General features: G+C 42.2%; 1 protein-coding gene across 3 annotated transcripts in view; it reads right to left on the reverse strand.

Moving 5' to 3' along the window:
- Smap1 (small ArfGAP 1) overlaps positions 1–16,375 on the reverse strand; it is a 127,800-nt gene that overhangs the window by 29,279 nt on the left and 82,146 nt on the right. For all 3 annotated transcript variants that reach the window (XM_004634379.3, XM_004634378.3, XM_023718681.1), the window contains one exon: positions 11,657–11,737. In XM_004634379.3, coding sequence (XP_004634436.1) covers positions 11,657–11,737 — 81 coding nt within the window. The remainder of the gene's footprint in view (positions 1–11,656; positions 11,738–16,375) is intronic.

Here is a 16,375-nt window from a genome sequence, read left to right on the forward strand (position 1 = left end):
TCAAACTCAGGACCCTAGTGCTTGCCAGGCAGGTGCTGTGCTGCTAAGCTATTTCCGCAGCCCGTCAACTTTATTGTGATCCACTGGCTGTTCAGTAAGGTGTTAATTTCCATGTGTTTGGGGAGTTTTTGTGGTTTCTTTTGCCACTGACTTCCAGTTTCATTGCACTATTGTCCAACAACATACATGTATAATTTCAGTACTTTTTCATTTATTTAAGCAGGTTCTATGAGCTAGTATGTGCTCTATTTTGGAGAATGTGTATTTTGATTTTGGGGGGTCGAACACTCTGCAGAATGTTCATCCACTCAATCCATTTGTTCACAGGTGTGGTTCTAATATTTGTTACTTTTTTTTAAAATTCATTTGGTACAGGGTCTCACTATGCAGCTCAGACTCATAGTTATCCTCCTGTCTCAGTCTCCCCAGCACTGGGTTTACAGACACATGCCACCATGACCAGTTTCAGTGGCTGGTATCCCACGCAGTACCAAGGATCGAACCCAGGTCCTTGTGCTTTCCAGGTGGCCGCTTAATCAGCCAAGCTATCTACCCCGCCCTTCTTTATTAATTGTTGTCTTGCTGATCTACTAGTGATTTGTGTAGTAAGGTACCCCACTACAATTGTGTTAGTGCTTATTTCATTCTTCATGTCCATTAATATTCATTTTATATAGGTTTCTGCTCTTGTATTTGACAAACACATATATTTAGGACTGCTTTCTCTTCTTTTTGTTCTCTTCACAAGTATGTAGTGGCCTTCTTTGTAATTTCTGATCAGTCTTGGTTTGAAATCTACTGCAAATAGAAGAGCTACCCTGTTTTTTTCTGGTTTCTGTCATATGGAGTCTCACTTTCTATTCTTTGGCTTTTAGTCTATGAATTTCAAGTTAAATGTGTTTTTTCAATCCAGTGTATTGTTGGATCATGTTTTGTGATCTATTCTGCCAGTCTATTTCTTTTGATTGGTGCACTGAGACTATTTATATTGACCATTATAACTGATACATATTGGCTTGTCTTTATCATATAATTTTCCTGTTGATGGTTCCCTGTCTTTCCCCTCTGTTGTATTCCTTGCCTGGTACTCTTGGAATTGTGAGTCTCTCTCTCTCTCTCCCCCTCTCTCCCCCCCTTTCCCCTCCCCTTCCCTCTCCACCCCTCCCTCCCCTCCCTTCCCTTTCTTCCCCTCCCTCCTCCTCCTCCTTCTCCTCCTCCTCCTTCTTCTTCTTCCTCTTCCCCCCCCTCTCTCTGGTGAATTTAGGGCAGGGTCTACACGGTCTCACTATGTAGAATGGACTCAGTGATCCTCCTGTTTTCAGCCTCCCAAGCACAGGGATTACAGGCACACGCCACCACGCCCAGTCTCAGTCGCCTTCTCAGCATGCCCCAGGGGTGGGGCCAGCATGACACGCCAGGGATTGAACCCAGCCGCTGCACTCTGCTTAAGCAGGCGCTTTTTTCTCATTCTAGAACATTTTTCGTAACACTTTGTAGAGCTGGCTAGGTTGTCATGCATTTCTTCAGCTGTCTTTTTCATGACAGTATTTTATTTCTCCTTCCAGGCCCCAACTTTGGCCCTGGCATGACTCCAGGGCTGCTCTGCTACCACAGTTCAAACCCATGGTACTGCCCTCCCTCCGGCTGCTACTCTGTGGGTTTGGTCTGGCCACACTGCTCTGGGGCGCTCACCAGCTGAAGACTTGGGGCAGGCTGCTCTAGAAAGTCGTGTGCACTCACTCGGTGGCCAACTCCACAGGCCGCCCACCCTGCTCAGGGGAGGTCTCAGCCTCTTGGTGAGGAGCAGGGTGGCTCCGGCTCCGCTGACTCCCTGCCAGGTGCCGCACAGCAGTGCGGCTGCTGCAGCGCTGAGCTAGTTCTGGGGTAGTGCGTCTTTCTCCTCCTCCTCCCAGCCAAGCTGCCCTGAGGACCTCCTGTGGCTTAGGATCCCTCTGACTCCCCCAGCTGTTGCAAGCTGTTGTTAGCAGACTCTCGGCCCTGGCTGGGCTCACTGCTCTGGAGAAGCTGAGTGGCTGAAGCTCAGCACCCTGCCCTTTCTCCCCCGATGCTGTTTTAGCAGGGAAAGCGCACTAAGGGCAGCACAACTACAGGGAGCCAAACCACAGTCTAAAGTAGGAAGAATTCACAGAATACTCACAAGATAAAAACTCAAAACTGCTGATTACCTGAACAGTCTTTAGAGATCACCTAGACAAATCTCATCTTAAAAATAAGAACAGGGCAGACAGCTCAGTGGTCCAACACCTGGCAAGTGCAATGACCCAGGTTCAAGTCCCAGTGCCAGCCACCAAATCCGGGCGGGCATGGTGGTACACACCTGTAATCCCAGCACTGGGGAGGCTGAGACAGGAGGATCACTACGAGTCCGAGCTGCCTAGTGAGACCCTGTACCAAATGAATGTATGAACAAATGATCAAAAAAGCAACCAAAGACGGGAGTTGGAGTGGCTATTTTGCCAAGAGGCACAGTGAACCACAGATCAGCAGCTCACCCCTCATCCCGCCCTTTCTACAGGAACTGTCCTCGTTAGCGTGGAGGCAGAAACACGCATGTCCTACCAAACTTGGTCACCTGCTTGTGTAAATAAAGCTGTACTGCAAATGTGCTGCTCTCAGGCTATAAGGAGAGAGCTGACTGATTCTAAAAGCCACCATATGGTCTCCAGCTTAAAATACGAGCTGATTCTGTACAGAAAAAAAAAGCTTGTGGACTCCTAAGTTAAAGAGTTCTTATTAAACAAACAGAAGCTTCACAACCTAATACATAAGTGGACAGCACAGCTGTGATATAACCAGAACCAAAACAGTAATCTCCTAAGAAGGATTTAATCCCCCTAGGAATTAACTATTTTCCATGTTGTGATGTATCTACCGAGCTATCTCCCCAGCCCCTTGATGTATCTTTAAGAAAAACTGCAAAATTTAAAACTTTCTGAAGGAAAAACTGAGGTTTGATTATTTAAACTGAAAGAGAAGTCATTACATTCCTTTAATAGAGTATTCCTCATCTACTTGAGCTTTTTTATGGTTCAAGAGATAATCTAGTAGTCAAACTTCAATGAATTTGAAATGCCTAATGTGTGACAGAAAGATACATTTGTACCTAAAGAGTCAAATTTATACACAATTTTCCACCATATATGTAAAGCACAAAGGAGACCTATCTATCTAGATGCCAAAAGCATCTGCCTTATTCGTCTCTTGATTCATTAAATTTATAGGTTACATCTATTTCCCCAGAAGAACAAAGGAAGCCTGGCTCCCGCTAACCCAATTAGTAAAGAAGTTGGCACAGTCAAGAAATTAAGACCTCCATGAGGTTTAAGAAAACACAATATGCATTTCTTACAGAAGCAGTGCATTGCCTGAGAAAAACAAGTTTAATTACATAAGGAAAAGTTCGCCAACTAGAAGCTAATAAATGAACAACAGCTATTAATTCACTAGTTAGGACAATTTAAGTTATACAGAGTTCCTTTTAGGGAAACCTGGAGAATTCATTATAACAAGTTGATGTCAGCTGTAGAATAACACTAAAAATGACAAGAAATTAACCTAGTCAGTCAAAATACAGCCCCCCTGCTCCCGCGCACAAGAAGACTGTGTAACGGGGACTGAGAGGCGAGGCCTGCCAAGCGACAGTGAGTAACTGTAAGTGCGATAAAGCTCGCCATCGCTGTTCTCATTCTTGCCTGCTCTTATCGCCTTAAATCTCTGTGTCAGACAGATCCTGCTGGACTCCACACACAGGCATGAGCCCAAGGCAAAGCACTTCCTGGGCCTTGCTGCTTTTCAGGAGCTCCCCCAGCAAGCCTGTCCTGCCCTGCACTTCCTCTGTCCTCTGGAGTCCTTCAGCTTGAGGACACGTGGACTCGGGTTCTCCTCCATCTCTGGCACCTTTCTTGATCTGCGCTGGCCCTTCGGTCGGCAGAGGCCTCCCCTGCACACAGCTTCCTGTGAGCGTGGACAGACACCGCTGCTTTATGTGGCAGGATGCCTGGCAATTCTTTCCTTCTCACACACAAGAACCTGGACAGCTACTGGCCCACTCAACTATAGCAAAACCAGCTGACCTGGGTTCAAACCCTTGAGCTACGACCAACTGGTCACCTCTGTCAGGAAGACATAGCAACGTAGGTTTGTCAGAGCCACGTTTATTCTCACAGTATCTGCAGAGTTTACAAGCAAAACCAAAATTGTGCCGAATGCTTCAGTCTGGGAAACATGCTTTTGCAAACAGCGCTTGTGAACTGCGGTACCACTGTCCATCAAATGAGCTTTACTTGGAACCTGAAATACTCTTTCTCATTCAGCAGCACAACCAGGGAGTGGCATGCCTGGTTTACTGTTTATAAGATTTCTACTACTGAAGTACTAATTTTAAGAGTTTTGGTATATTAAGCAATGCATGTTTAATGCTTAAAAAAAACCAAAATAAATTACTGCATTTTTAATATTTATTGTTTATAAAACAACTTGCAAATTTTCAATACTGACCAGTTTTTCATGTACCAGGTCTAAAAACGAACAACAGGAAATAAATTCTAATATGAACTACAATAAAAATACCAATAGCACTCCACACACACACACACACACACACACACAAAATCGACTTCAATTACGCCATGTCAGGCAGTCTTCTCACATGACAACAGCACAGCCCAAACATACAGACGGACAGCACATGTGCTTTACTTTGTTTTCCTGATCTCTGTGTAGAATACACCTAACATCGAAGCATTCTTGCTGTCTTGTCAGGCAGTTCTTATACACCAAGTAGTTAACAGAAACCCAAAATATCAATAAAATAAAGTATTAGATTCTTAATATGTATTGCACATTTAGAATAAACAATATTTTCACACCAGCTGTGTACTTGCTTACAAAACCTAAAAGATAACATCAGAAATGAAGTCCTACGTGAACCCGATGAAAATACCAATCAACCACTACCCCAACAACAAGCTTTGCTTCAACTATCACACCCAAGGCCGTCGTCACACCAGCCTGTTCCAGTGACACGTCTCACTCACACTGACAGCACATGTACTTAGCCTTCTTTTCCTATGCGGCAGTCTTCTGCCCTCTCTTTCCGTTCTGTCAGGTGCTTCCTACTACATGATACCACATGCACTTAGCAGGGAAGTGACATACCAACAAAAGAGAGCATCAAGTGTATGATGAGTGGCTAGAATAAACATTGACATTTGCACATCAGCTGAGCACTTCTGTACAAACCTAAAAGATGCCATCAAATGAAACTATGTGGAACTGGAAACACAAAAAAGTCTACCACAGAAATAAGCTTTGTTGTGTCACACCCAAAGCAGTCTTCACGCATGGCCACTGCATGTTCTATACCCAAGTGCCACATTCTGCACATATGTTTTGTTCTCCTGTCCTTCCATGTAGGGCACAGATGACATCCTTTCGATTCTCCATGTTGCCATCCTGGATCTTCATGATGCTGCACCTGCCGTGCACCTGTCAGCCTACCACTGTGCTCCACAACGTCTCTGGGTAGTTCCCTGGACAGAGACATTTTGTTTTCCTCTGCTGTACATGATGTCTTATGAGCTCCAGTCCCAGGCCTCTAAGAAAATGTCTCTGGTATTTTTCACTTGTTATTTTCTTCATAAACTATCAAGTTATTCAAGCCACACACATTTAGGATCAACCAGAGCCGCTGGTCAATGCTTTGTGTCTTGCGTGACATTATAGTGGCTGCATAATTCACCAGCAACATCAACTCCACCTTGATTCTGCTACGGAGCATATCCCTCTCAGGATTCTGCTTTGCCGAGGCTCTCCAACCTGTGTAGTCATCATGGTGCAATGTTGACATCAACAGTATGGTTTGTTGTTCTTTGCCATGTATGAGGCTAATGTAAATCTTTCTGAAATCCAAAGACCATACTATATAATTCTCTGTTTTGAAACTGGAACATTTCATTTGGAACTTCTGCTTGGTGCCTTCATACAGATCCTGCGCTGACCAGCTAGTGTTCTGTTGGCAAATATATCATCAACTGGAAACAGGTAACCAACTACAGAAGGTCACGTTCAGCTAGTTCGGGAGACGGGAGCAGCAAGCCTGTGCACAGCATCATCCGGTTCACTGCTATACAAACAAGGGCCTGATGGCTGAATTCCACGACAAATGTCTCCACTGAAAGCCGTACGTTTCCGCATCTGCAAGGGCCACATAATGACCACTGCTTTTCAATACATCTTTTACATTCTTGAGACTGCCACAAGAAATCCCTGCTGTGTACAGCAGACCCCCTCTGAGTTCAGCCAATTAGGCAGCATAAGACATTTCTTAACGTGGCTATTGATGCATGGAACATTTTAGCTGCAGAGCAGCTTTTGTGCATTTCACAGCACCTTGTAGCATTTTCTCTGTTACAATTTCCAACAACGAATGGCAGTGCTGGCATTCTTGCCAACACCTTTCCCAACTGCCAAGACTCTCACTTTATTTTTCACACCTTTTTTAACACTGGATTGTTCCATTTGCTTGTGTGACCATTTTAAAACATTTCAGTGAATCAAATACATATTCACATCAGTGTTTGTTTTGTCAGCTGAATCTGGAGGTCTACATTTTGTGTCAGTCGCTGTTGATTCTTGCTCCATTTCCTGTCACAGGAGCCTTGCCTCACATGGCCAATGCCAAAATCGTAGTCATAACTCTCATCTACCCACACCACTCTTTTGTTATGAAAGCATGTACTTTACTATAATGGATTATCTTTATCACTTGTGTACAAGCAATCTCATGATTCATTTCTAACTTCCTCTGAGATCTGCAGATATGGTTTTTCATGTGCCCATGTACTGAACTGTGCTACCATCACCAAGAAAATCAGAAGAAAACCAACAAATCCTGGAGTGGTGTGGGTCTACTGGACCCTCTGAGATGCTTGGGTAAACACAGACAAAACAAAGTCACACAGACCATAAAGTAGGTAAAAATCGCATTGTGCCACTTTTGCATACCTTACTATTCAGCATACTGAGTGGATAAACACACACTGCACCGTCTGTCCTTCAGAGAAAGGCACCGAGATACACGGCCAGCTACTATTACATTAGAGTACAAATTCACAGTAGAAAAGGGACAGGATCACTGGACACAGTCTTGTGTTCCTCAGATATTAATATTCACTAAATCATTTCTACATGATCCGACATCCTTGTAGGATTTAGTTTATTTCTTTAGAATATAGAGAATTGGGACAAGAGTAAGGCTCCTTCTCAAACTCTAAATTAATATATTTTTAAGAAGCTATTCATTAACTCATGTATCGAGAGTCATTCCAATGGGGTTGAAGGTAACTCAGAGGTAGAGCATGTGCTTACCTTGCATGTAGACTTAGGTTCAATACTAGCACCAAAACAAAACAAAATTAAAAAAAAAAAACATATCAACGGCTTAAATTATAAAAATAAGTGAACTTCAAAAAAGGAGTCAAGAATTAGTAATTGCCATCAAGCATTTTTTTAAACATGAGGAAATAAGAGAGTTTAATTTATGCTGCCTTAAAAAAGTCCTTCTTTCTCCAATCCAGACACCACAAGAACCAGTGGCAAAATCAACAAGGCCATTTGTATATTTGTGTAGATTACTACAAATTTATCAGAAAAAAGCAGGAACACAACAGAAGAATAGGCAAAAGACCTAAAGCAAGAATTCAAAATAAATATATGAAAAGTAATGAGTCTCACACACATTGATTTTCCTTGCAATCAAGGAAAGAGATAATTAAAATAAACTATCCTAAGAGATAACCCTCACATATTTGCCAAGCTGAAAATACTATCCCGGAGTGGCTTTGATTTTCAGGATATTTTTGGTGTACACTTTGGAAAATAAGATTGACACAGCCCAGTAAAGTTCATGAAGCACATGCTTTATGAACCAGCAATTTCATTCCTAAATAACATGCTTGTATGTACATACAAAAGCGCTTGTCACAGCATTTCGTGTGATAGTTTAAGCTTGCATAGAACCCAGTTTCATAGAATGGATCAACTGAAGAACATGAATACTACAAAACAACCTGAATAAACTATAACTACATACAGTATGACTGATTCTTACAAACAAAATATTGACTGAATAAAAGAAAATGTACCACAGTGTTATGGTGTGGTGTCACCCATAACAGAGGAAACCAAATCACGGTGTTTAGAGACATGCAGAGATGGTAAAGCTACCCATGAGATATGCTGGGGCTGGGTACGCAGCTCAGGAGAATGCCTGTCCAGTATACCTAAAGCCCTGGGTTCAGCCCCCACATCTGCCAAAAATAGTTAAATAAATTTTAAGTTTTAAGGGGGTGCTGAAATGCTTATCCCTGAAGGGAGAGAAATGACTCCTGTTAGAGTGGTTCTGATGGGTGCAGTTTCCGGGGTACAGGCCTTATTGAACTTCCTAAATTGGCTAGTGTTGTCTGGTTGTTAATCTTACATACAAACTGTGTACACACAGCTGTCTCCTTAAATTGCACACCTACCCCAATTCCTAACACACATTACACTGGCAATAATGACAACTAATACTCAATGAAGAGGACACTGTTGTGACAACTATGACTATGCCTGTTACTAGTTTGAAAGCCACTGTTTTGATTTCTATGCTGTGGATTATTTATGTCCGCTGGAAATACCAACTGAGGGACAACATAAAACAAAATGCCCACGTGCAAAGGAAAGTTGCTTGTCTGTGGTGTTTTCCTCTAGTTTTCTCATGCTGGTATCTTTCAGCATACCTCCTTTCTTGGATGTTCTGCAACATTCTGCCTACTAAATTTTGATAGGAACTGAAGTTTTACCCTCCACAGGGCTGTTGTCTCGGCAAGGACCTTTCTATTGGCAGCAAGAGTCTTGAATCTCTCAGGTTGGGAAGATAAACATATGAGCTGTGAACTGCGTTTCATGAAAAATACTGCGAAAGGGGACCCAGTACCGACAAAGTGAGGGATTCCTGACATTCACATGTATGGCCTCCCTTTTCTAACAACCCTGATGTGAAAACCCCATTCTGTAGTAATGGTCGTGGCCCATTTTCACAGGGGGTAACTTAAGGAAATTATTCTCACACAAAGCTACAAAAGACAAATCACTACATCAAAATGCTTACTATATGTTAAAGAGGAAATATCTTTTTTATTTAAGAGCGAAAACACATGATATTTTAAAAGTGGCTAAGCTTCACAGTAAAGTAAAATAACAAGGCGCTATATAAACTACTTTGAAATTTCCAATTTTTAGAAACAAAATATAACAAAATTCATTCTAAACAAATTTAAATTATGATAATTCACTTGCAGTTTCTTATTGACACATTTTAAAAGAAAAGTTATTAGTAAGAATTAAAGCTAGTCAAGTTATCAGGTTATAAACCTAAATTTAATCATACCTTTTAAAAAATATTAAAAATATTTACCACCTAAATTTAATTTACAAAAGAATTTAATCCAATAAACTGTTACTACAGTAATGATAGTGACAGTCAAAGAAATTTAACTGGAAAGCATTTTTTAAGAAGTACTGCAATGTATTTAGTACAGGGTCTACAGGGTCTCACTACACAGATGGGACCTATAGTGATTCTCCTGTTTCCAGGTTCCCAAGCCCTGGGATTTCAACCATGTGCCACCATGCCCAGTCTCAATAGCTGTCTCAGTGTGCGGGGGGAGGGGAGGGGGCTGGCACAACATGCTGGGGATTGAATCTCGGTCTCTGGGCCTGCCTAAGCAGAGGCTTTAGTCCGCTGAGCTATCTGCCAGCCCTAGAAGTGTTTCAAATTATTTCTTGCAGCAGGACAATTTTGTACTCTTCAGTATTTACTCTTATTTAATAAGAAATAATGGTCTATTAATCTTTGTGCATGACCTTAGAATCAACAGCAACAGAAATCATGAAATGAAAAAACAAAAATCAACAAATCAATTCACATGTACTTAATGTGGATCACCAGAAACTTTAGAGAAATTCAGTAACACAAGGTAAGAAATAATAAATCAAGTACATAAAAACATCACCAGAATTTTGAGGAAAGGAAAAAAATATATAATAATTGGAATGTCTAGAGGGATTTTATAGAAAAGGTGAAAGGAAGTTTTAGATAGGAGACAGGAAAAGGAAAAAGTATTCTTGGTTACACAAATGAATGAACACAGAAACCATAGCTGGGTGACAGGACAAATCTACACAGTAGAGGGATGGGCTGTGGAGGAACGCAGAGAAGAGGAGGGCAGGGCAGGGGTGGGATGGTTTTGCCTGCAGCACTAAGACTGAAGAAGGGCTAGCAAGATAGCTCAGTGGACTAAGTAAGCAGGCAAGCGGTTCGATCCCTGGCACTACATGCCTTGCTGGCCCTGCCCCTGGGCACAGTACACTGGCCACCAAGACCGGATGTAGTGGCACACGCCTGTAATGCACGGGGAGGCTGAAAACAGGAGGATCACTACAAGTCCTACCTGTGTAGTGAGAGCCTGCACCAAATACATAACAATAAAAAATAAAAAGGACTGGAGAGTCTTAGGATCCTTAGTATGTCTTCAGTGTTGAGAATTAATACTTCTTTGAGGCTAGAAATACTGCAATGAATGCCAGAAAGAACCAGTATGCACAGTATGTGCTGCTGTTGTATACTGTAAGTGGATGCACTTTCCGTTACAGAATGTATGCCCTGATAGAGCTGATATTAAAAATTTCAAAAAATAAACCTAAGAATGCTAACTTTATTGATGATTTTTTTTCTTCCTTTTTTTTGACAGTCTCACTATGCATGCCTCTGGCTGGCCTTGAACTCGCAGCACTCCTCCTACCTCAGCCTCCCAACCAAGTGCTGGGATTATAGGCACATGGCACCACACCCAGCCTGCTAAGTCTCTGACCATGAAAATGTCCAATGAAATGCACTCAAAGCCAACCTATTATGACTATATAACGTCTCTTTACAAATAAGGTACGCTTTCTCCTTCCCTCTGGCTGGCCTGTCAGATGCACTCTGCATATTACTGTCTTCCAAAAACAAAACTCCTCTGAATTAGATGAGGTACCGGAAGTGCTGCCCAGAGCCTTTTCTTCCAAACCTGAACAAAAGTCTATGATCTGAATTAATCTGCCATTCTGTGCTTCATTTTTACATCTTCTCATGCTCAAACTCCTTTCTTCAAAATCATTTCTAAGATACACTTTACTTCCAATTTCATTACCTGATTTCAGGCTGTTTTCTCAAACTAATCCACTCCTGCCTCCTACCGTCATCCTACCTGCCATTCAAGTCTGGCTCGAGGCCTCTTCTGAAAGATCCCTCAGGTGTGCCATCTTCTCTCTCTAAACTTCCCCTGAAACTGTGTGCGCAGGCCAGTCAGCACCGCTGGGGTGTCCTCATGAGGGGGCATGCATCCCTGAGGGACTCTGATGACCTACACCCACGCGCTTTCAGCTCCTGCAGCCCAGACAGGATGGGCTGGATGGGCACAATTAGCACACAGCAACATTCACTCAACGTTGTTGAAAGGATGATTATTTAAATATTATGAATATCCAGGTCATTAATATGAGTATAGAAATATGATGACAATCTCAATACATTTCTTAAAAGAAATTTTACCTTTTCAGTTGTTAGTGGTTTTGTAAGCTTTTCTGGCTCCTTTTCTCTCTTTTTCTCTTCCTTTTTCTTCTCTTTTTCTTTCTGAAAATCAATCCAAAGTTTAGTGAGTTTATTTTTAAAACACAACTTTTTTTTAATTGACAGTACTGGGATTGTACTCAGGGCCTGCACACCGTGCTACTTTGAGACAGAATCTCACTAAATCTCTAAGTTGCTCCAGCAGGGTTTAATGGAGTTTTGTTTTGTTTTGACCAGCTCAGCCCCACCCTGCTTAAGCGTGCCTAAGCAGGCACTTTAGACCACTGAGCTATCTCACTGGCCCTCCTACAGGGTTTTTAAATACCCTGTCCAGGCTCCCAGAATGCTGGGATTACAGATGCACACCACCATGCCTGGCCAGCATAATTTCTACTAAAACATGAATATGAACACAGCAAATTAATATTCTCATTGAGTTTACATATCATGACACAAAGTTACATGTTGATGACAGAACACAACTATAGCTCCAAAAATTAAGAAATAAATAAGACAACTTAGAATTTCTTTGCTATTTTAGGGTTTGTGTTTAAGCAAAAGAGAAGTCCAGTCAGTTTGTTCTCAGCACAGCCTTACACAGGTTATGCCGCTTTGTAGCAACCATAATGTTAACTCTGAATCAGAGAAAAATCTAACTCATGTAACATCCTTTCTTTTTTTTTTCTTTTCTAAAAAATTAATTTTATTAAGAAACAAATAGCAATGAGACAGTTTCAAAACAGGTTAGTAGGACAGTTTCAATAATTAATACATTGCATATTGTTGTTTTCATAGTAGTTATTCATAGTATAAGATGTAGACATGATATCCTGTCCAAACACTATTAGTACAAATATTTCTTCTCATTGAACTAAGAGAAAGTAGCTGTATATCTATCCTAATTGTTGTGTGTGTGTGTGTGTGTGTGTGTGTGTATAATTTCACTACAACGTGGTAATTTATATCTCCCTTTTTTGTTTAGTTTTGTTAGAGATGGATATTCCATTGCCATTCAAATATCGTAGGTGCATGAATTCAGGAAAGTAATCCAACACATTCTAGTAGCCCATAATAGTAGTGGGTTATTCTCAGGACTGGCAATGTCAGAAGGTAACATCCTTTCTTATCACATGGATGAAGACAAATTATAACAGGTAAACAAAAAACGTAAAACCACTTTAACTTTAATATCCTAAAAAGATCACAAAATATATACTCAGATCATTCAGTTAAAGAAGGAAAACATAGTTTTCCAATGGCAAAGACAGCAGAGCCACTGCATGCCAACAAAGCCTACTGGTGGTCTAGGGCAGCTGAAGTGACTATCACAATGGTGTTCAAGCTGCATTTCTAAAGATGAGACAGAACAGAACACTACAAGCCCAAACCTTAAAAGGCCACAGAAGAGGAAAAGTGACAGTGCCCAAAGAGAAAGTGATAAAAAGCGGACACTGAGAGCATTTCCTGGCACTCAGAGGGTGAGATGACCGGAACCCCAGAATTACAGTGGCAGTGCAGCAGGTACTCCCCCAGCTCCTAGGACTCCTGCAGCACACCGGACAAGATCGACAAGAGGCCGGGAAGGCAGCTCAGCACGTGGCCACGCCAGGAGCCACAGCCCGCCTCTCGCCTGGGCCCCTGTAGCAGTGTCTGGGCTTGCACAGCTGCAGCATCGCAGCCAGTGAGTGCTACCTGAGGCACGATGGCTGCGAATTAGCTCCTCGCACAGACAGGTCTGTGCTAATACTGTGCAGACTGTATTTCATGTTTGTGTACTGTACTCAGAAAAGCCACTATGTAGATAATAAAAATAAGCAATGTATTAATTGTTGCTACTATCCTACTAGCCTGTTTTGAAACTCTGTTATTTTTACTTTTTTTCTCTTTAAAATAAAAAAAAAAAATGGTGTTTAATATAACCTCTTTCAGACTGTATTTGTCATAAATAAATCAGAAAAGATAATATTTGCAAATTTTAGGCTTTAACGTTGAGAGAAATACTAGAAGTTTAAAGGCTTTGCAATCATTTACGTAAAGACCAACTCTGCAAAGCCACCCTGTTTGGGGCTATGTATACCACCTAAAACCAGGAAGAGAAGTAAAGTGATGGCGACAATGATGGCCAGGTCAGGACACTGGTTACCTTGAGGAAAGAGGTATCAGCTATGGGTAGCAGGCGACACAAGAGCCTTGAAATGCTAAGTGTTAAAACAATGACAGTTTGGAAGTACCCATTTAATCAGGCACATACTTAATGTGTATTTCAGTGTTAAAGAAGGTATTAAAAAGTTCAAAAGCAGAACTCTGCACTGCACAAGTATAACAGCAAAATTTTTGTACCTGCTGTATGATGCTAACAAGGTGAAAGAAAACCCTTGATCTTGGCCCCGAACTTTAATGTATAGCAAGCAGCTCTCTGGCAGGAATAAGCAGTATCTCCAACTGCAAGTTTAAGAACAGCAGAACAAAATCTAAAGACCTCTGTTAATGTTTTCTATGGTTGGTGATTAATAAAAGCAATTAAGTATAGCAATTCACACGTCAGTGAGAATATCTGTACAGAGAGCTACGCTCAAATAGTGCAGGTGCCTTGTTTTGTAGCAAAAGGGAAGAGTAATGGGAGGGATTTCTAGAACTCGGTAAAAAGGCAGCTTTTAAGTAGGGCTCCTTACACTGCACCAAGATTCTCTAACAACACTTGTCTCAGTACCTCTTTTGAGGGGCAAAATGAAAGGGTGACAGAAAGTTGAACTTCTGAATACCGAAAGTGCTAAAACCTAAAGAGCAATCTATGAGAAGACGCTATTTCCAAACTGGCATTTTCTGTGAACTTCAAGAACACTCACACTGTCTAGCACAGGCCAAGGACAAAGTTTGGTGTGTTTCACAAAAACACATTTTTCTACCTGCTCAAGTGCCTGGATGAGACTGGAATGAGGAAAGATGTGCACCTTCCCCGGTGGCTAGAAACATTACTTGCAGGTGAGTCAACCACGCCCAATCAAACCCTCCTTTCTACAACAAAGCTGCAGTAACACCTGCCAAGTGCCTCCTCACTTTTGAGTTCCATCTTTTCAAAAGCTGCCTGAGATAACTACTGATCATATCACCTTCTTAAAAAGAACAAAAGATGTCCACGTCAGCACAGTGAGCTCACCCCAGACCTTGAGCCTCCTACACCCCCCCCAGGTCTGGTGCAGCCTCACCATGGCCCCTGGTCTTTATCTACTGAGCACTCACACAGGGGCCAGGTGCTGCTGTGACTCCTTCAATCACCAGGCAACTTTAAAGAGACTAACATTATCCCTACTCTGTATAAATGAAGAATAAACGAGATGGGCATAAACCCCTTATATGTGGTCAAATATTTTTTAGATTAGTAAAATCTCTTGAGAAAAACAGCACAGTAGACTATTCTCACTAGTGTGTTGGGAACAAGGTGCTGCATATCCTCTCAGAGTCATTAATCGTATGGTTGGAGTGTCTGTGCCCAGCCCAAAATTCTTAGGTTGAAACAAAACATCTCCTGTGATGATTTTAGAGGGCAGCATCTTTGGAGGGTGATGAGGGCTGGAGGGTGTGGCCTTATAAACAAGGCCCCAGAGAGCGCCCATGCCACTTGCCATTGAATGTGAGTGCAGTGCAAAGTGCCATTCTGTGAGTAAGCAGCTCTTGCAAGATACACAATGTGGGAGCCCTGACCTGGGACTTCCCACCTGCCAGAACTGTGAGAAATAAATGTTGTTCCTGAGCTACTCAGGTCATGAACACCCGTTAAAGCAGCCTGCAGTTAGCTGCCACGAACGCCATTCTCATGAGTAGAGGTCTAACTTCCTAACCTCCGTGATTAGTAGGCACACAAGAGATCACCAAAAATCATCCAAATTCGTTAGCTTCATCAAACAGAGAACATGATGTGATGCTCTTTGACCTGGAAATTTCAGCTGCAGTCTGCTCAGGTTCCGATGTGGAATTACAACACGAGGCCTGGAGTGCCATAACAGCACGAGCTCTGAACTCAGATCGTACAGGCTGAGCCGCAGGTGACTCCCACTGACAGAATCAGAGGCTGCTGATGGAGAGGCAAAGCGGTCAGAACCCAGGCTGCTATAGCTTTTCAGCTACAGTAGTTCTAGAAGGCCAACTGCTACTGTAATTGATACAGTGGTACCTGGGTCCAAGAATTTAATTTGTTTTATGATTTGGGGGAAGATGGCCACATTTGTGCGTGTTTGGGAAAAATGGCAAAGTTATATTCGTCATCCGAACAGAAGTAAAATTTTGGTCAGAAGTTCTTGCTTGGGAACTGAACTGAGAACAATTCTGTATTATTGTATAGTGGAAAGGTTAAAATCCTGCTGAAGAAATTATAAACATACATACTACTCTGATGAAACAGAAGGGGCCAGGGAGATGGCTCAATGGAACAAGCGCTTCCCTGGCAAGCACAAAGGCCCGAGTTCAATCCCCAGTTCTGAAAAAAAAAAAACACAGCCAAGGGCTGGCTCTGGTGACACAGCCCTGCATCATGGCTTGTGTCTAGCTGTCCCCTCAAAGCCTCATGCAGTTATGGGACAGATTTCTAGAATTTGTTTCATTCATGATCCGGTGCTGGGATTATGGGTGTGAGTGCTCCTGGGATTATGGATGCGAGTGCTACACCCAGCCTGGGGCTGACAGCCTGAATGCAACATAAGGGAG

The sequence above is a fragment of the Octodon degus genome, unplaced genomic scaffold (genome assembly GCF_000260255.1).
Source record: "Octodon degus isolate 3935 unplaced genomic scaffold, OctDeg1.0 scaffold00061, whole genome shotgun sequence".
Taxonomy (NCBI): Eukaryota; Metazoa; Chordata; class Mammalia; order Rodentia; family Octodontidae; genus Octodon; species Octodon degus.